General features: G+C 38.3%; 1 protein-coding gene across 1 annotated transcript in view; it reads left to right on the plus strand.

Annotated features, from left to right (window-relative positions):
- Nucleotides 1–1,291: 1,291 nt before the first annotated feature.
- LOXHD1 (lipoxygenase homology PLAT domains 1) overlaps nucleotides 1,292–21,451 on the plus strand; it is a 293,979-nt gene continuing 273,819 nt past the window's right edge. The window contains exon 1 of the mRNA XM_044681634.1: nucleotides 1,292–1,427. Within this exon, the coding sequence (XP_044537569.1) occupies nucleotides 1,292–1,427 (136 nt within the window). The remainder of the gene's footprint in view (nucleotides 1,428–21,451) is intronic.

The raw sequence follows: 21,451 nt of genomic DNA on the forward strand, positions 1-21,451 counted from the left end.
CCTAGCAGATCACTTGGTCTCCTCCAAGACTCCCCAAGGGGACTCCAGGTAGGGAGAATCATTTTTCAGGAGGCCCCCACGGCAGAGATGCAGGAGTAGGTCAAGGACATAAGACATGGAACTTTTTTCTTATTGGTTAGTTTTTGATATCCCCATGGGCTCTCACAGGTTAGAAACTTTTCAAAGATAGCAGGCCCAGTTTGTGACCAGCTAAGTTTTTTGTTTGTTTGTTCGTTTTAATGTGCTTGGGTGGTAGGGATAGGAATGACTCACAGACTCAAACTCATGCGGGGGAAAACCAGACTAATTGGGATGGGGTTAGGGATTGCCATCACCTGCTTAACTGACACATAGGCAGGAAGGAAATTAGCATTTATTTAATGTCTACAATGTGCTAGTCCCTGTGCAAAGTGTTTTTACCATTATAATTTCATTTGATCCTTAGAGTGAAGAGCCTTCCATGGTGAGAATGGCAGCTTTGAACTCTGAGGAAGCATGAATCATACAGTGTCTTTACTTATAAGTGGAATGCAGTGGCCTTGGAATCAGAGGACCTAAATACAGATTCTGCTTCTATCCCTTAATACCTGTGAAACATTAGGCAAGTGGCTTAACTTTTCTGGACCTCAATTTCCTCATCTGTAAAATGAGGAGGTTGGACTAGATGTCCTCTAAGATCCTTTCCAGTTCTAAATCGAAAATCCCATGATCCTATCCCTGACTCATTTTTCAGAAGGAGCTAAGATGGGGGTCAGCCAGCAAATGATGCCAGAGGCCCTATAGCTTGATTCAGGGCAAAGGGCAGAACAGTCAGGGAGAAGGAAATGAAAAGGGGAGTAAGAAATTACAGTCAGCCCTGTGCACTGATGAATAAATGATGATGCCCCAAAGGAGAAACCCCAGAGGCAGCCTGAGATAGGAGAGGAGAAGAGATAAGGAGGAGGAGGAAGTGGGGGAGGAGAAAGGGGAGGCCACAGATAAAACTCCTGAGACAACTAGTCCAGTGAGCCACCACTGTGCAGTGCTGGTGCTGGTGATGGGAGACTTAGCTTTCTTGGAGAAAGGATAGGAGATAGACATAGGGAACAAGGGCAAGAAAGAGAGAAGGCCCTGGAAAGACCCCAGACTGGCGCCTTCCTCCAGGACTAGGAAGATGAGTTGTAGAAGGGAATTCTAGGAGCAGAAGGAGCTCAGACAAAGAAGTTGGGGGGCTGTGTGTGAAAGGAAGGCAAGGACAACTCAGCAGGGAAAATCCAGGGCCAGGGCTTCCTGGAAATAGTAAGCTGGCAAAATGATGCCCCAGAGGAAGAAAAGGAAGAAAGATCTTGATTTTGTAGCTCTGTATGAGGAAGAGCTGCTGAACTTTGGATCTGGGTCCGAATCTGAATCTGATGATGAGCTAGATCATGATTACTACAAGACCAGAGGTGAGTCCCTACAGGGAGCGAGGAGAGTGGGAGGTGATGGTTTTTGTACAGGGGACTGGTGTTTCCAGAGAACTTGCCCGCCATCTTGTTCAATCCTCACAACAAGGCAAAACTGGCCAGTGAGAGTTAGAAGCTATGTTTTACAGCTGCAGCCCAGAGAAGCGGTCCGTGATCATGGCAGGCATTAGTATAAGGACTGGCAATAGAAATGTTCTCCTCCACCCTGCTCAGAGGTTATTAAGAGTAGACAGTTCCTAAAGTAGGACCTTCAGGGGGTTTGAAGGACATTTTTAAAAAAATTTTTAATTTGAATATTTTCCCATAGTTACATATTTCATGTTCTTTCCCTCTGAAGGACATTTTTTTAATATGACTTTCTAAAAAATTCAAATATTTATAAAGTCAGAAAATCCCACTTTCCATCTTTTGTTGTTGTTTAGTCATGTCCAACTCTTTGTGACCCATGAACGATAGCATGCCAGGCCCTTCTATAAGTGGTATTGATATACTGCCTATGAGGTTTTTATGGCAAAGATACTAGAATGTTTTATCATCTCCTTTGCCAGTAGACCACCTTTTGTCAGAACTTTCCACTATGACCTGTCTGTCTTGAGTAATCCTGCACTGCGTAGCTTGCACTGTCATTGAACTATGGGGTCTCTGCCTCAATAGGGTAACGATCCAGGAGAGCCCACTTTCCATGGCCCACAATTGTTCAATTTTTTTTAAACCCTTACCTTCCGTCTTGAAGTCAATACTGTATTTTGGCTCTAAGGCAGAAGAGTGGTGAGGGCTAGGCAATGGGGGTTAAGTGACTTGCCCAGGGTCACACAGCTAGGAAGTGTCTGAGGCCAGATTTGAACCCAGGACCTCCTATCTCTAGGCTTGGCTCTCAATCTACAGAGCTATCCAGCTGCCCCCCAATTGTTCAAGTTGTGAAAAATGTTACTGTATAACAGTCCCGGCTCAATGTCTCAGGTGGACGTATTGAGTGGTGCGGTGAGGACAAGCGCATTTTTAAATTCAGGGGATGCGATATTCAAAATCTGCCAAGTGCCCAGAATTATCTTATCACAGCCATGAATATGAGTATAGCTGAGCCTGCTGGGTTTTGGGTGAGGATCACTGGAGTTTTTGCCTTTCCCAAACCAGCGACAAGTTTAGCTATCTCCCGTGATCCACATTCATTCTCTTCCATTTAAAATCCATCTATTCAAAGCTGGAAGAAGGAGCTGGGGAAGCATGAAGTACATGCCTGATGTATTTAGTCCCCCTGCCTCCCAACCTGAGTCAGTATAGTAAGTTTATAAATAGCCAGAATAAAAGGGCAATGGCAAGAAGTCAGATTGCATAGGAGAACTTGGAGGTCGTATGCAAACCATCCCAAAGATTAAAGGAGAACAATTTGAAAATTGCATCCTACATTAACCAAAATTCTCATCCTAGTAACATGTACCGAATCAGTAGACGCCATCTAAGTGTTGCTTCAGGGTTCTGGCCCAGTGACATGTAAAATTCAGACAAATATCAGACCTTCACAATTCTAGACCAACAGAATGTCAAAAAGGTGCTATTAACTTTGAGATGTTTACTTTAAAGTTTTCCCAATAACTTTGAGATGATTTAGATATGTTAATGACCGGACACTAAGGTAGCATAGATAATAATTATTCTGTTTCCTCCCAAATTTCTATAAAAATGAGACCTCAAATAGTCCCCCACCATCTCCCCCAAGCCTTTTTTTTTTTTTCCTGAATCTTACCTTCTGTCTTAGAATCAATACCGACTATTGGTTCCAAACCAGAAGAGTGGTAAGGGCTGGGCAATGGGAATGAAGTGACTTGCCCAGGGTCACACAGACAGATAGGAAATGTCAAAGTTGAATCCAGGACTCCCTGTCTTTAGGCCTGCCTCTCTCTCCACTGAGCCACCTAACTTCTCTTCCTCTATCCTACTCTTGTATCTCCTAAGGGTCAATGCTGCTCAGATGCTCACAACACCAATCCAGTTACAGAAAGCACTCATCCTCTTCCCATCCTTTTATTCATGCTGGGACTGAGAGGTAAAATTACATGCTCAGAACCACACAGGGAATAAGTGGCAGAACCAAGATTCAAACTCATTTCTGCTGACTTCAGATCCACTGAGCAAGAGGCCTGTTCTGTGATTATTTCCCACATTCTTGGTCTTGACTCAGTGTCTTGCTCAGGGTCCTACAGCTAGTAAGTGTCTGAGGCCAGATTTGAACTGAGGGAGATAAGTCTTCCTGACTACATGCCCAGGATTCTATCCACTGTACCACCTATCTGCCTCTTCTCTAACATTATTATGATCATTCCCACTTCTAAGCTTAGGGTATTTTCCCCAACTGGAATGCCTATTCCTTATTCTTTTTAAATTCCAGATCTTTTTTAAGGTTTAATTGAAGTCCCAACTAATCCATACAGGTTCATCATTTAACATATAACCTAGTCCTGGACTTTGCTCTCTCCTTCTCTATCACATTTTTTTTAAACCTTACCTTCTGTCTTAGAATCAATGATGTGTATTGGTTCTAAGACAGAAGAGCAGTAAAGGCTAGGCAATGGGGGTTAAGTGACTTGCCCAGGGTCACACAGCTAGGAAGTGTCTGAGGCCAGATTTAAACCTTGGACCTCCCATCTCTAGGCCTGGCTCTCAATCCACTGAGCCATCTAGCTACCCCCACTTTCTCTAAAAAAATTTAAGGCTTGCAATGCATTTCCCTCAGAGCAACCTTATTGTCTTGTCCTCTTGATTCATTTGTAATCTTTTGGTAGTGAAGATCAAGCTATTTCTGTCCAGCCCTCAACCACTACAATCTCCTTTCAAGAGTTTAGAATACTTTGGTATTCTATGCCCCACTTCTCTACCCTTTAGCTTTCTCTTTAGAGGTGGGATTTCACATGAAACTCTTATCAGTTATTGAAACCCCAGTGTGAATGAGTTCATTGGGTTCTTTCCTTAGAGTAGGTTTTGATAGTGACAAGACTACAAATATTACAGATATTTGGAATACAAGTAGAATGGAGAAGGAGTAGAGGGAGAAGGGAAAAGGAAAAGGAGGCTGGGAGTACTCAATACAAACTTCCCTGACTTCACAATTTTGTTGTCAGCTGGTTTATTTTCATGATTTGGGGGGAGAAAAAAACAATCCTCATACTCCTTAATCAGTGCTAACAGAACTATTCCAGAGTGAAGGGGTCCTTTGTGAAGGGACTGGTTCCCTGAGACAGGTCTTCAAAAACAAGCTGGATGACCACTTGTCTAGCATGTTGTAAAAGTGATGCTAACTCAAGTAGAACTGAGGATAGCTCAGATCCATTGGGGTTTGATCTAAATGACTGCTTAGGTTGCTGCCAACTTTTGAGTTTCTGTGATTACATGACTCCCAATGAGTGGAAGTTATAGACAGTCAAATTTGTTTGCTGTTAAGGAAAAACTTCCTGAGTAGAGCTCTCCCAACACTGAAAGGACTGCCTTAGGAGAAAGCAGCTTCAGGGAAGATAAAGGTACCTTTCAGGCACTGACTCAGAAGTCTCTCAACAAAGGCTCAATAGCCTCTTCTCATGGGGGCATGCTGTAGACCAGAGTTTTCATGCTTGGTGGACTAGGCTAAGTGTGAGACTTTTTTCATTGCTAAAATCTTGAAATTCAGTGAAATAATCAAGCAACAAACATCACTTGGGAAGCTACTTTGTGGCCAGGGATGTGCTAAATACTGCCCTGGATGAAAAAGTAGTAGCAATGTGCTTTCCTTCCTTCCTTCCTTCCTTCCTTCCTTCCTTCCTTCCTTCCTTCCTTCCTTCCTTCCTTCTTTGTTTCTTTCTTTCCTTTTCTTTCTTTGTTTCTTTGTTTCTTTCCTTGTTTCCTTGTTTCTTTGTTTCTTCCTTCCTTCCTTTCTTTCTTGACAGAAGAGTGATAAGGGCTAGACAATGGGAGTTAAGAGATTTACCCAGGGCCACAGACCTAGGAAGTATTTGAGGTCAGATTTTAATCCAGTACCCCATGCCGTTAGGCCTGATCCTCAATCCACTGAGCCACCTAGCTGCCTGGCTCCAAATTTCTTAAATGGTTATCACAAAGTTGGAAAGAAAAGGCATCCTCCTGGTGTCCCTAATATTACCCATTTACCTAAAGTAGCTAGTTAGTGGCAGAGCCAAGATTAGGAGCCAGGGCTCCAGAAACCTAGCACAGCTCCTTTTATGATATTGGGCTGAGTCCAATGAAAGCCAATATTTTCTATTTGCAGAAAACAAAGTGTTATAGGAAAAAAATTCCTCTGTTAAACTATTATCATAGGCATGAAGTGAAAAAAATACAGATAAATAGTGTGTTTTTAACAACCATTGACTCATAGTTCTTGAGTTCTCAGCCTGGGGTCCATGAACTTGCTTTTAAAAGATATTTTAAGAATCATATTTTAATATAATGAATTTCATTTGTAATTTTATATATTTATGCATTTAAATATTATTTTGAGGTATCCTTGGGTTTCCCCAGACTACCAAAGGGCTTAATGGCACAAAAATGGTGGAAAAACCCTTGTTTGAAGTATCTGGGCTCAGATTCTATCAGAAGATTACTAAAAACATGATCTTGGCCCTCTAGTTGTATGACCTCTCTCTAACACTATGATCTCTTTATCAGTCTAGGTCTTAATATATTCATCTGTACTTGTACTACCTGCTTCTTGAGGTTCCTTCTAACTCTGAGGCTCTGAGACTATGATCCTGAGTTCTTGAAACTTTCCTGAATTTTCCTTCTCAAAAAATACATTGGAGGCAACTGGATGGCTAAGTGGATAGAGAGCCAGGCCTGGAGATGGGAGGTCCTGGGTTCAAATCTGGCCTCAGACATTTCCTAGTTATGTGACCCTGGGCAAGTCATTTGCCTAGTCCTTACAGCTCTTCTATCTTCCAACCAATACCTAGCATTAATTCTAAGATATAAGGTAAGGATTTAAAAAATATATTTTGTATTTTCTAGGTGTATACTTTGAATTCAATGATTTGTTTACTTGTTACTTGTTAACAATCGAATGTAAACTTCCTTGAGGACAGAGGATGTTTTTGTCTTTGTATCCCTAGCATCTTGCATAATGCCTGGCATATAGTTAAGTGTTTAATAAAATGCCTGTTGAATTGGAATTGGATTCCTGCTTCCCTATACATAAAGATGACTGTGATTCTGATAGCTGACATGGCTATATCTTTTTGCTTGTGAAAGCATTTTCCCATAGACTATCTCATTTTTTTCTATCCTCCCACCCTAGAAATGGAGTCTAGAGGCAGGCATTCTCTATGGGACTCAAAGGCCTAGTTTTCTTTTTATCCAAAAAAGTCATGGCAGCTCTCAGGACAACTGTAGAATTTAACTGTACAATTTAACATCTGAAAAGAAAGAGAGAGCTCCATCTATTCTAACCCAAGTTGTTATTTAGTCATTTCAGTTGTATCCATCTCTTTGTGACCCCATTTGGAGTTTTCTTGGCAAAGATACTGGAGTGGTTTGCCATTTCCTTCTCCAGCTTATTTTACAGATGAAGAAACTGAGGCATACAGGATTAAGTGACTTGTCCAACGTCACCCAGCTATTAAATGTATGAATCTGGATTTGAACTCATGTTTTCCTGACTCCAGGTCTGGCATTTTATCCATTGTACCACCTTGCTAACTATTTATTACCTGCCCAAGAAGTCTATCTATATCATTCCAAATATGTTACCATCTAGTCTTTGCTTAAAGACCCAGAGACCCTGGGCTGCCTGTCAAAACAACCCATTTCGCTTTTGAATCTCTTTCATTGTTCGGATGTTTTCCCCTTTCAAGAAGCCCAGAGCTGCCTTTCTGCAACCATGCCCTGTTGCTTCTATTTTTGCCCATTGGGCCAAGTAGAAGATATAACAGATGATATTTGTAGGACATTTTAAAGCTTTGAGAAGCTCCTTACATATATGACGTTATTTGATTCTTGCAACAGTTTTGTGAAGTAGATTCTACATGTAATCGTTATCTGCATTTTAGACATGAGAAAGAGAGTTTGATGAATAAATGAGTAATGAATAGGTTCATTTAGGTATGGACAGCTAGGAGGCACATGGATAGAATGTCAGATTTGGAGTCAGGAAGACTTGAATGCAGATATGGCCTCAGACACTTAGCTGTGTGACCTTAGGCAAGTCACTTAACCCTGCCTGTCTCAGTTTCTTCACCTGTAAAAGGAGCTGGAGAAGGAATGGCAAATCCCTCCAGTATCTTTGCTAAGAAAACCCAAGATGGGGTCCCAAAGGGTCAGACATGACTGAAAAATGTTTGTATAGCAATGGTTAGGTGGTATAGTAGATAGGGTGAAAGACCTGGGATCAGGAAGATTTAAGTTCAAATCTTACTTCAGACACTTACAAACTGTGTGGCCCCGGGCAAATGACTTACATTTTATCCACCTCGGTTTCTCATTTGTAAAACTAGGATGATAGCAATAGTACCTCTCAGAGTATTATCATGATGACAGAGTGAGATTTATTAAAACAAAAACAGCAATAATAATAGCTAGCATTTACATAGAGCTTTTAAGATTTTGCAGAGCACTTTCCAAGTGTTATCTCATTTGATTTTTACTTATTTGCTTTGCCCATGGCCTGTTAATTTTAAGAACAAGATTCAAATCCCTATTTCACCTGACTTTGAAACTGAGGCTCTTTCCATGATAACTATTTGTGACTCTCATTCCTCCAAATCCCTCCTTTTTGGGAGAAACATCCTTAGTTCCTCCAAACAGTCATCAAATCACACTATCTTGAAGTCCTTCACTCTTCCAGGTGTCCTCTTTTGGACACACTCAAACTTCTAAACATATTTCCTAAAGTTTGGCACCTATAACTGAAAATGGTATCCCAGATATGATCCAAATAGAGAAAAATGAGGTGGGTCTTTTACCTCCTTTATTCTCAACACAACCCCCCTTATATATTGTTACTATTTTTATTGCCACATTTTATTGATGTATGTTGAACTTTTGTTTCTCCTCATCCACCTTCATGATCTTTTTTTTTGATCCTTACCTTCTTTCTTAGAATCCATACTAAGTCAGAAGAGCAGTAAGGGCCAGGCAATGGGGGTTCAGTGACTTGCCCAGGGTCACACAGCTAGGAAGTGTCTGAGGCCATATTGGAACCCAGGACCTCCCATCTCTAGTCCTGATGCTCTATCCAGTGAACAACTTGGGTGCTCCTATTCATGATCTTTTAAAACATGAACTGTTCAATCTAACCAGATCTCCCTTCCCTTGTATTTATAGAGATGATTTTTAAAAAACTCAAGTGTGTGCTTTGTCATTTAATTTGGCCCATCATCCTAGTCTGTTAATATAACTTTTTGAGTCCTGACTGTCATCCAACATATTAGTTAACTTGGTGTCATCTGTGAATTTGACAAGCATGTTGCCTATGTTTTCGTCCAAGTCACTGATAAAAATGTTAAATAGCTCATGGCCAAGGACAGATCCCTGGAGGCACTCCACTAGAGAACTCCTTCCAAGTTGTTATTGGGTCATTAATGACTACATTTGGGTCTGGTTATTTAGCTATTTCCAAATCTACAATTGCTTTGTCCACATATTTCCATCTTGTCCTTGATGATGCCTGGAGAGATTTTATAAAGTCTGTGGTAAAATCTATATATACTCAATCTATAATATTCCCTTGACCTGCAAGTCTAGTAATCTGGTCATAAAAGAAATGAAGGTGTAATCTGCTCTCAATGAAACCTTATTGGTTCTTGGTGATCATTGCTTCTGCCTCTATATGTTCATCAACTATTCTTTTAATGACAAAGTCTAGAACTTTCTCAGGAATTAGTCAAACTCAGTGACTTATATTTTTCAGACTATTCTCTTCCCTTTTTTGAAAACGAAGAAAACAATTGTTTAATTCAGTCTGTTTTTTTAAAGCCCCACTTTCTGTCTTACAATCAATACTCTGCATTGGCTCCAAGGCAGAAGAGCAGTATGGGAGTTAAGTGACTTGCCCAGGGTTACACAGCTAGGAAGTGTCTGAGGCTAGATTTGAACCCAGGACCTGATTTGATATCCAGACCTGGCCCTCAATCCATTGAGCCAACTAGTTGCCCTCTGCTAGTTCAGACTTGCACTATACTCTCATTTGCAATTATCTTTCATCATTCATTTTGACAATGGTTTCAGAATCATCTCTACTAGTTCTTTTAATACCATAAGACCAAGTTCACCTGGGCTTGGCAACTTTAACTTGTCTTGAGTTTTAATTTCCTATTAGTTATTTTTGTTACATTCTTTTCAGCTCAAAGGTCATACTTTATGGCAAAAGAGAACAGAAACAAAATAAGATTTGGGTAGTTCTGACTTCCTTCCATCATCTATTATTATTTTCCCATCAACATCCAGCAGTGAAATAACTCTTTGATTCATTTTCCTCTTCCCCAATATAGATAAAAATTCTTTTTTGCTATCCTTGGATTTCCTCACCAACCTCAAAATCATTTTGGACTTTAAAATGCCTGACACTATTTTCAGGCATATGCTGTGCCTTTGTATTCATGCTTTGTCACTTCCCTTTGCTTCTACTGGATGTGTCTTTTAAAATTAAGTTGGTCAGAAAATTTCCTATGGATCTTGTGCAGTGTTTTTCTCTGTCTCTCTGTATCTGTCTTGCCCCTCTTCCTTTCTGTCTCTCTTCTTCCTTTCCTCTTCTCTGCCTCTCATTTCTGTCTTTGTCTCTTTCTGATATCAACAAATATTACAGAATTGCTTCCATATATAAAGGGCAGAAAAAAGAGCATTTTATAAGAAGTCATGAATCTGTTATGTATAGCTTAGCTTTTCAAATAAAGTATATAATAAATTCAACATAGTGATTCAAATGCTGTCCTGTTTGTCTGTGTTTCTTTCTAAACTTCAGTGTGCTCTTTTCTGTGTATTTTATAAATGTTTCACCAAGGATATTTTCCTTCTTTTCTTCTTTTTGTTAATCACAATTACTATTCCTCTTCTTTAGCCCTATCCCAACAAAAAGTCCTCTTTTAAAACAAATAGAATCGAGCAAAACATATATAGACATTGACTATGTCAGTAAATCTATTTCTCATTCTTCACTCATTCCATCAATTTTTTCAACAGGGAAAGTATGATTCATCTTCAGTCTTCTAAAATCTTGCTTATTGATTGCTTTGATCAAAGTTCTTAACCTTTTGAAAATTTATTTACCTTCACAATATTGTAGTCATTGTTGCAAAAGTTATTTTCCTAGTTTTTTCCCCTTCATTCTATATAAGTTCATACAACTCTTCCCCAGGTTTCTTTGAATCTGTTCCTTTTGTCCTTTCTTAGGACACAATGATATTCTATAATAGCATATTTTGCTCAATTTTTACCCAGTTAATGGGCACCATCTTTGTTTCTAGTTCTTTGGTACAACAAAAAGGGCTGCTCTAAATATTTTGTAATATTTTTCTTCTGTTTTTGATTTCTTCCAAGTATATGACCAGTAGTTGTATTTCTGGGGAAAAACATATATACCATTTACTTATTTTTTAGATAAGGTTTCACATTCTATTCTAGAATGGTTGGACTAAATCACAGTTCCACCAACACTGTATTACTGTCTGTTTTTTCATTGCCCCTTCAACAATGTTCACTTGCCTTTTTAAAATTATCTTTGCCAATCTGATGGGTGTTAGGTGGAATTTCAGTTGTTTTAATTCTCATTGCTCTTGTTACTAGTGATTTGGAACATTTTTATTTGATTCTTTCCTTGATCATTTGCAGTTCTTCCTTTGAGAACTGCCTTTTTATATCATTTAACAATCATCTATCTGGGGATTACTTTTTATATTTATATTTATATTTGAATCAGTTCATTATTTAAAGATTATATATAAAACCTTTACTGGAGAAGTTTGCTTCCAAGTTAACACTCATTTCAAATTTAAGTGCATTGATTTTGTTTAGCAAAGGATTTTAAAATTATTTTAAATTAAATCTGTCCATTTTATCTCTTGTGATTCTCTCCCTCTTATTTAGTCAAGTGCTGAACTCTTCCTCTTTCCATAGCTGTGAAAAGTATCTCCTCTGATCTTTTAATTTATTTATAATATGACTTTTTATATCTAGGTCATGTATCCATTTGGAATTTATTTTGGTATATGGTGTGACATATAGGGTCAAGCCTAATTTCTGGCAGGTGCTTTCCATTTTTCTAGTTTTTTTTTTTTTAATCAAATAGTGAGTCCTCACCTCAGTAGTTTGTGTCCTTGGGTTTATCAAACAATATGTTACTATGCTCCTTTGTTTCTGGATCTTATGTATTTAATCTATTCTAGTGATCAACTTTTCTATTTTTAATCAGTATCAGATAGCTTTGGTGATTACTGCTTCGTAGTATAGTTTGCAATCCGTACTGATAAACCCTTTTTTCTCCACTTTTTTCATTGTTTTCTTTGATATTCTTGACTTTTTATTCCTCTAGATTAATTTTGTTTCCATTTTTCTAGTTTTATAGAGCAACCTTTTGGTATTTTTATTGGTACGACAATGAGTAAACAAATTAATTTAGTCAGCATTACAATTCTTTACTATAGTGACACAGTCCAACAATAGGTAGTTAATCCAAAATTTCTTTACGTCTATCTTTATTTCTATAAAATGTTTTGTAGTTGTATTTCTTATAATTCCTGTGGGTCTTAGCAAGTAGACTCCTAAATCTCTTATACATTCTGTAATTATTTTGAATGAAATTTGTTTTATATCTTCCTATTGAGTTTTCTTGCCAATATACAGAAAAACTGATGATTTATGTGGGTTACTTTATATTCTGCTCCTTGGATGAAGCTACTATTTCAATTAGTTTTTTGTTAAATTTCTAACATTCTTTAAGTGAATCATCGTATAACTAGAAAAAAATGATAATTTAGTTTCTTCTTTGTCTATGGTTTTTTGGTCAATTTTATTTTCTTGTCTCATTGCTATACTCAGCATTTCTATCATATGTCAAATGAAAGTGGTGAAAATAACATTCTCGCTTTAACCTAATTTTACTAGAAATTCTTCTAATATTTCTCTGTTACATCTAATGCTGGCTCTTGGTTTTAGATAAAGAGATACTTTCTTGGGGCAATTAAGGGATGCAGTGGATAGAGTACCTGGTTTGGAGACAGTCAAGCCTGGAGTCAGGAAGAATTTATTTCAACGTATCATTGGAAACTGACTTGCTGTGAGAGCCTGAGCAAATTACTTAACTTCTATTTGCCTCAGTTTCCTCATCTGTAAACTGGGGACAATAGCAACTACCTCATATGGTTATTGTGAAGATCAAATGAGATAACATTTGTGAAATGCTTAGTATAGTGCCTGGCACATAGTAGGTGCTATACAAATGTCAGTTATTATTATTATACTTATTATATCATGGAAAAGTCCATTTGTTTCTATGCTTATTTAAAAAAAATAAGAAATGAGTGTTACATTTTGTCAAAAGCTTTTTATCCATTTGTTGATATAATACTTTAATTTATCATTTTTATTACTAATGCTTATAGTTTTTCTAAAACTGAATCAAGTCTGCATATCTGGCATAAATTCAACTTTGTCATAGTACAGAATCTTTAAAATATGTTGTTGTATGTAGCCTCTTTACTAAAATGATATTCAATAGTTTTTTTGATATTCATTAACAATATTAGTTTAATATTTTTCTTCCTCTTTTCTCCTACTGATTTGTGTCTCAGGATCACGTTTGTTTTGTGTAAGGCATTTACTTTATTTTTACAAACAATATAATAGTAGAATTAATGTTTCCATGAATATTTGCTAAAATTCACTTTTTAATCCATCTTTTTCTGGGTATTTTGAACTTTTTGAAAGTCTAATTATGGCTTATTTTATTCTTTCTCTTAAACTGGGTTATTGAAAATGTTTATTTATGATTTGTTAATGTGAATATTTTACATTTTTATAAGTATTTATTAATTTCTTTTAAATAAACAATTTTATTGATGTATAATTGGGCAAAATTTCGAATGTTATTACATATTTATTTGTTTTGATTTCTCCTTTCTTATATTAACATTTTAGTTTTCCTCATTCTTTTCAACATATTTACTAATAGTTTTAGGACAAATTTATTAGTTGTTTTAAAAATCAGTTTTTAACTTTGTTTAGCAATTCATTTTTGTTTTAAATATTATTTTTTGACTTTTCAAAATATTTATTTTTGTATTGAATTTAGGGAAGTTGATTTGGTACTTTTCTAATTTTCTTTAGTTGCCTGCCTAATTCATTGATCTTTTCTTTTATTCTTTTGATACTGAAAGAGTTTAGAAATATAAATTTCCCCTAAAGGGTGACTTTGGCTGTATTCCTCAAAGTTTCAGTGTTTTGTCTTGTAGTTGTCATTCTCTCTGATGAAATTATTTTTTGTTTCTGTAATTTGTTCTTTTTAATCCACCTATTTTAAGAATTAAGTTATTTATTCACCATTTGCATTTGGATTTTTTTTCAAGTATTCTTTTTTTGGTTGTAATTTTTATTGAATTGTGGCTAATAAATTATGTGTTTACTAGTCGTAATTTTCTATATTTGTTTTTTGAGAGTTCTTTGCCCTAACCCATGGTGAGTTTTTGTAAAGGTGCCAAGCATAGCTGAGAACTATGTATATTCTTTTCCATTACCATTCCACAATCAATAGAAAGCTATTAAATTTACCTTTTCTGAAATTCTACTCAGATCCTTAACTTTTTTCTATTTACCTTTTGCTAGATTTGTCTAGTTTTGAAAGGAGAACTTTAAAAAATATTTATTTTTTATTTATTTAGAATATTTTTCCATGGTTCCATGATTCATCTTCTTTCCCTCCCTCCTCCTTTTTACAGTTCACCTTTTTTTTTTACACCTTCTTCCCATAGCCAATGAGCAATTCAACTGGGTTTTACATTTATCATTGGTTAAGACCTATTTCCATATTATTAATATTTGCAATAGAGTGATCATTTAGAGTCTACATCCCCAATCATGTCCCCATCTAACCACATGACCAAGGAAATGTTTTTCTTCTGTGTTGCTATTCCCACAGTTCTTTCTCTGGATGTAGATAGCGTTTTTTCTTATAAGTCCCTCTGGATTGTCCTATATCATTGCATTGCTGTTAGTAGAGAAATCCATTATGTTAGATTGTGCCACAGTGTATCCATCTCTATGTATAAGATTCTCCTGGTTCTGTTCCTTTCACTCTGCCTCAATTCCTGGAGGTTGTTCCAGTTCATATGGAATTCCTCCAGTTTATTATTCCTTTTAGCACAATAGTATTCCATCCCCAACAGATATCACAATTTGTTCAGCCATTCCCCAATTGAAGGGCATCCCTTCATTTTCCAATTTTTTTGTCACCACAAAGAGTGTAGCTATAAATATTTTTGTATACACATTTTTTCCTATTATCTCTTCGAGGTGCAAACCCAACAGTGGTATGACTGAATCGAAGGGCAGGCTGTCTTTTAAAGTCCTTTGAGCATAATTCCAAATTGTTTTCCAGAATGGTTGGATCAATTCACAATTCCACCAGCAATGCATTAGCATCCTAATTTTGCCACATCCTCTCCAACATTTATTATCTTCCTGAAAGGAGCACTTCGTAATCTTCAAAAGTTTTATAATTCTTCCATTAATTATTCCCTGCAATTTGGTTACCCATTTAGTTTTTAAAAAATTAAATTCAATTGGAATTTTTATTGAATGTTTAATTTTCCTAGCTCCCAAATTCCTTTTCTCTATTTCTTCACCCAACTCAGCCACGATGATTACTCATCATGGGATTCTTGGGGTGGGGGTCAGAAGGGAGGAGAGTAAGGCTCACAAAACTGGATTTGAGCCCAGGCACCTCTGCCTTCTGGTTGTGGTGGGTGATGAGTATAAGGGTCTGCTGCCTGGAACACTGACCTCTGAGTATTTGAGGATACTTATCCAAGGAAACAGCATCCCTTTCTCCCCATGACCAATCACTAAACCAGCCTACTACTCCCTTCTTTAGGGGTTGAGGCAGAGCTGAAAAAATGAGCAAGGTCAGCAACCCAAATGTCCAAGCCAAGGCCTACTCATCCAGACCTTCAATCTCTCCATCCATTGCAACCATCTGGTCTCCACTCCCCACCCTTGCCATTTAGTCAAAAATTCTAAAGCCTGCCCTTGACTGAGACAGATCTATAGACAGAAGGAGAATAACTCCTGCCAAGACCCCTCTCCCCTAACCTGCCATCCCTCACCAAGCCCAGGCTTCTGGAAGACAGGAAAGGAGGAAGGAAGGATGGAAAGAAGAAAGAAAGAAAGGGGAAAGGATGGAGGGAAGGAGAGAAGAAAGGAATAACTTTTCCATTAAGTACTTAAATACTCTGCTTTTTTATGCATATATTAAATACTATTAATATTTCATTATATAAAGAACCTTTAAATGTCATGTAATCATGCTATTTATTTCTTAACTATGTCTGCTTTTATTATTGCTTTGTCTGAGATGATGTTTGCTGCCTTTGTTTATTTTTTATTTATTTAAAAAACCTCTACTTTCCAACTGAGAATCAATACTGTGTCTTGGTTCTAAGGCAGAAGAGCGCTAAGGGCTAGGCAATGGGGTTTAAGTGACTTGCCCAGGATCTCACAGCTAGGAAGTGTCTGAGGCTAGATTTGAATCCAGGACCTTCTGTCTCTAGACCTTGTTATCAATCCACTGAGTCACTTAGTCACCTCCTTTTTATTGTTGTTATTGTTTTTTTTAATTGCCCAGAGTACAATACATCTAGCTCCTTCCCTTTATTTTAACATTGTATGAATTTTTCTGTTTCAAGAGTTTCTTATAAATAACATATTGCTGGATTTGTTTTCTTATGTATTCCACTATCCTCCTTTGTTTTGTGGGTGAGTTCATCTAATTCTCATCCATGGTTATGTTTATTTTGTGTTTTCATCCATCATGTCCTCTTCTGCCTTTTTCTCTCTTCCTGCCTCTCTTTTGTAAAGAAGGTGGTCGAGAAAAGAAGGAATCTGAACAATATTAGTAATAGTTTATGAATGCTTATCATTAATTCATTCAGATCTTAGAGGGCCTTGAACATCAGTCTAAGGAACTTGAACTTAATCCTGTAGTCCAGAGAGTTGCTAACAAAGGGTGAGAACCCACTTTGATTGTTCTGGGCTATGGTGATCTTGACCACGTGTCTAAAATCTTGTGAATTCGGTGAGAATTTGCTTAGGGCCTCCTTTTCAAATTACCAGCCTTCATTCCTTTAAGTACCTCCTGGAGGGTGTAGGGAAGAGGAGGTCTCTAAGTTAGAAGTGTCTTGAGTGCCTCTCTTGCTTTTGGCTAAAAGGATGCCCCAGGGTGTGAAGGCCAAGTAAAGAACAAGGTGAAATGACTCCAGGCATTCCTTAGGTTCATTCTTTTGGGTGTCAAAGACTTTTTTGTCTCCTAGAGTCCCTTGGGAAAACACAGTTTAGAAGGATCAGCAGTAGGCTTGGGTCTTTTAAGGACTCTAGGTGCCTGAGGACACCTAGGCAGGGGGTAGGATTATTGTGCTGCTCATGTTTCTGGCTGGGTTGCTGTGGCATCTGCTGCTATCTATTGGTTTATAATTTTGGGTTCCTAAGGCTAATCCTCCAGAAGATGCTGTTTCCTTCTGGGTACCATGCATATATTTTGGGTACCAGGTGAGTAATGATGCCTGGACTCTGACTTTGTAGTTTCAAATCTAGGCTTCCTAGAGACATGGTCAGTTGAGTCAAGCATTGGTCATTTCCCCTCTCAGTTACAGTTTTTTAGTAAAAAAATGTTTGAGGGGGGCAGCTGGGTAGCTCAGTGGATTGAGAGCCAGACCTAGAGATGGGAGGTCCTGGGTTCAAATCTGGCCTCAGACACTTCCCAGCTGTGTGACCCTGAGCAAATCACTTTACCCCCATTGCCTAGCCCTTACCACTCTTCTGCCTTGGAGCCAATACACAGTATTGACTCCAAGACAGAAGGTAAGGGTTTAAAAAATGTTTGAGGGTATTCCCTTTAAAAAAAATTTTTTTTTAAATGGAACTAGGATTTCACTGGTATAGGAAGTTCCTGCTAAAGAACTTACTCTATCAATAGGGATTAGCACTGTCTCCATGACTTACAGTCTTAGAGGGTTGGCTAGGGGCACTAAGAGGTTAAGTGATTTGCCCAGGGTCACAATACTAATTTGTGTCAAAGACAGGAATTAAATTCGGAGGTTGATTATCCATTATACTGCCATCCCTTTCTAAATTAATTCACTCTTTTCTTCTTTGTCAGTGCAGATAATAGTGTTTAATGTGAACATACCCCAAAATGGCAGTGGGAAGGAGTACCATTATTTTTTTCCCTAGGTCATGAGTTGGCATGGCGGGTAGAGCATTGAGCCTACAGTCAGGAAGACCTGAGTTCAAATTAAGCCTCAGCTACTCATTAAAGATTTATTCTTTTGGAGTTTCAAGGATTTTTTTGTCTCCTAGAATCCTTTGGGAAAATGCAAACATTAGTTTAGAGGGATCTGTCGTGGATGTGGGTCCCTCAAAGATTCCAGGGGACTGATGACAGCCATGCAGTAGATATGACCTTTTTATGTATAGTCTGAGGTGACTAGGATTAGGTCTCATTTCCAATAAGATTGCCCTAAATGCCCTTTGGGGATATGGAGAAGAGAGAGCATCAGGTCAGTGATTCCCAAAGTGGGCGCCACTGCCCCCTGGTGGGTGCTGCAGCAATCTAGGAGGGCGGTGATGGCCACAAGTGCATTTATCTTTCCTATTAAATTTTTAACAAAAATTAATTTCCAGGGGCACTAAGTAATATTTTTTCTGGAAAGGGGGCGGTGGGCCAAAAAAGTTTGGGAACCACTGATTAGGTGACGTCGACAGCTCAGAGTCCAATATTTCAGGTAAAAATGCTTACTGTAAGGTACTCTGCACTTCAACCAGCTAGATTGTTTGTCATTCTTGCCCTACACTTTTTTCCTCTGTCTTTGGGTCATTCTGTTCTCTATGCCCGAAATACACTCATCTCCTTCCCTCCTATTAAAGAAAAACTATGAGTCAGCTAGGTGGGACAGTAGATAGCATGCTAGGCCTGGAGTCAGGAAGACCTGAGTTCATTTCTACTCAGATATTTATTATAATTGTATCATCTGGGGCAATTCACTTAATTTCTGTTTGCCCAAGTTTCCTAATCTGTAAAATGGGGATTACACACATATTACAGAGTTGTTGTGAATATCAAATGAGAAAATATTGTTAACAAGATAAAACAAAAAAATGGCTTAGCTCAGTGTAAATAGTAGATGCTATTTAAATGTTTATTTCTTCCCTTCTTGAGGGTGGTGAGTATTTGGTTTTTGCCTTTGTAACCCCAGAACTTTTCACACTACTGTATGTAGTAGGTGATTAATGATGAACTTTGAATGGAAATGAATTGATTTGATTCCTGTTGACATCCTCCTCATCCTTCAAGATTCAGTGTAAATGAGGCTTTGTTTAGGAACCCTTCCTGGCTTTTCATGTTCTCTGATCCCTGCAGCTTTCTCTCTTAGGACCTAACCTAGGAGAGAAATTTTTGTCTGTGCCTCTTCCATACTTCTCACATTCTTACTTAGCATCCTAGTTAGTTGCTTATGTGTTATAGTCCTCTGCTACACTCTGAAATCTGTGAAAACAAGTTCTGTATTTCATTTAATCTTTTTTTTAAACTCTTACCTTCCATCTTAGAATCAATACTATGCGTTGGTTCCAAGGTAGAAGAGTGGTAAGGGCTAGGCAATGGGGGTTAAGTGACTTGCCCAGGGTCACATAGCTGGGAAGTGTCTGAGATGAAATTTGAACCCAGGACCTCCTGTCTCAGGTGTGGCTCTCAATCCACTGAGCCACCCAGCTGCCCCCTATTTCATTTAATTTTAACTTCCCTTTGTTTAATAGAGAGGAATAAGGTGGGGATAGGGCTTTACAAATGCTGGGTGAGTTGCTTTAGGTGAATAGAAATCTCCCTGGTTCTCCATGTTTTCTCCATTCCTTCCATACAAAGCAAAGAATTCAGATGGCGCCTCTGAACAATACTTCCACAGCTGGTACCTTAGGCAGACCTTCTGTAAAGCTCAGAGATACCACTCTGGCTCTGGAATATAGCTGCAATGTCTCCCTTTGTTGTTGTTGTTGAATAGTGTCAGACTCTCCATGACCCCATTTGGAGATTTCTTGGCAAAGATCCTGGTGTAATTTGCCATTTTCTTCTCCAGCTCATTTTACCGATGAGGAAACTGAGGCAAAGAGGGTTACATGGTTTGCCCAGGATCACACAGCTAGTCAGATTTGAACTCAGGAAGAGGAGTCTTTCTAACTTCATGCCTGGCACTCTATCCATGCACTGTGCCATCAAGCTGCCCTGAAATGTCCTCCAGAGAACTGGAAATGATATCTCTGGAGCAGAACAGTGAAAATGGCAGGGTAGGTTTCTCACATCCAAGGCACAGTTGATCCATCCCTGATAACAAGATCTTAAGGACATTGGTTAAGTAAGGACAAAGTTGTTGACGATAGCAATCCTTCACATGTAGATGGGACGTGGCATCTCCAACATAGCCCTATGAAGCAGGCAAGAGTAATTCATTGGCTCATAGATTTAGAGGGACCAAAAATCATCTAGTCAAATCTTAACATATAAAGGAGAGTTTTAGGGACCAGGGAGCTTAAATAATTTGACCCAAACAGGACATATATTTATGAATTAATTTATATAGATCTGTGTTTATATGCAAACACATACGCATTTGTATTGAAGGGAAAATGTCCAGATTAGGTAAGATTAGGTAAGAAGGCTGACCATTTGTTGTCTTCATCTTGTCTCCCTCCATTAGATCATGATCATGAGCTGTTTGAGGGCAGGGACTGTCTTTTGCTTCTTTTTGTATCTCCAGCACTTGGTACAGTGCCTGACACATATTAGGCACTTCAGAAATGTTTATTGAGTTAAATTGAACCAAGATTACCTAGGCAGTAAAAAGTAGGGATTTTTAGCCTAAGCTCTATGACTTTGGTGCTATCATATAGCACAATAATGAATATAACACAGAGGTGCAAAACAAAGTGTTATGCAAGTTCATATTTTCCACTCGGCTGCCAAGGTTTTTTCTAAAGCATTTGTCTGACCAGGTTACATTCCTGCTCAGTCATCTCTGTGCTCCATAAAGGATCAAATAGAAAGTCTTCTGTTTGGAATTTAAAGCTCTTTATATTTTTGCTGCTTCCTAGATTTCCAGCCTTCCTGCAGCTTACTCCCCTTCATGCATTCTATGATCTAGCAACACTGGCCTACTTACGGCTCCTCAAATATATCTTCCATCTCTCATTTTCCTGCATTTGCACTGATTGTGTCCCATGCTTGGAATGCTTTCCCTTCTCCCCACCACATAGACTCCTTGGCTTCCCTTAAGACTCAGGTCAGAGGGCAGCTGGGTGGCTCAGTGGATTGAGAGCCAGACCCAGAGCTGGGAAATCCTGGGTTAAAATCTGGCCTCAAACACTTCCTAGCTGTGTGATCCTGGGCAAGTCACTTAACTCCCATTGCCTAGCCCTTACCACTCTTCTGCCTTAAAACCAATACACAGTATTGATTCCAAGACAGAAGGTAAGGGTTTAAAATAAAAGACTCAGGTCAAACACTGCTTCCTGTAGGAAATCTTTCCTGGTCTCCTAGATACTAATAATTTTTCCTTCTAAGAGTCTCTTCCTTAACTCCATCATCTTGCATGCACCTAGTTATTTGCACATTGACTCCTCCATTCGAATATGACCTCTTCAAATATGAGGGAGACACAGTACAATGCCTAATATGGAATAAACATTTCTTGATTGACTGATCACTCATGGTAAAGAGGAGGGAAAAGACTTCAAGGAGGAGGGGGGTATCTGAAGTGACTTAAAAAGATGGGAATAAG

The sequence above is a fragment of the Gracilinanus agilis genome, chromosome 1 (assembly GCF_016433145.1).
Source record: "Gracilinanus agilis isolate LMUSP501 chromosome 1, AgileGrace, whole genome shotgun sequence".
Taxonomy (NCBI): Eukaryota; Metazoa; Chordata; class Mammalia; order Didelphimorphia; family Didelphidae; genus Gracilinanus; species Gracilinanus agilis.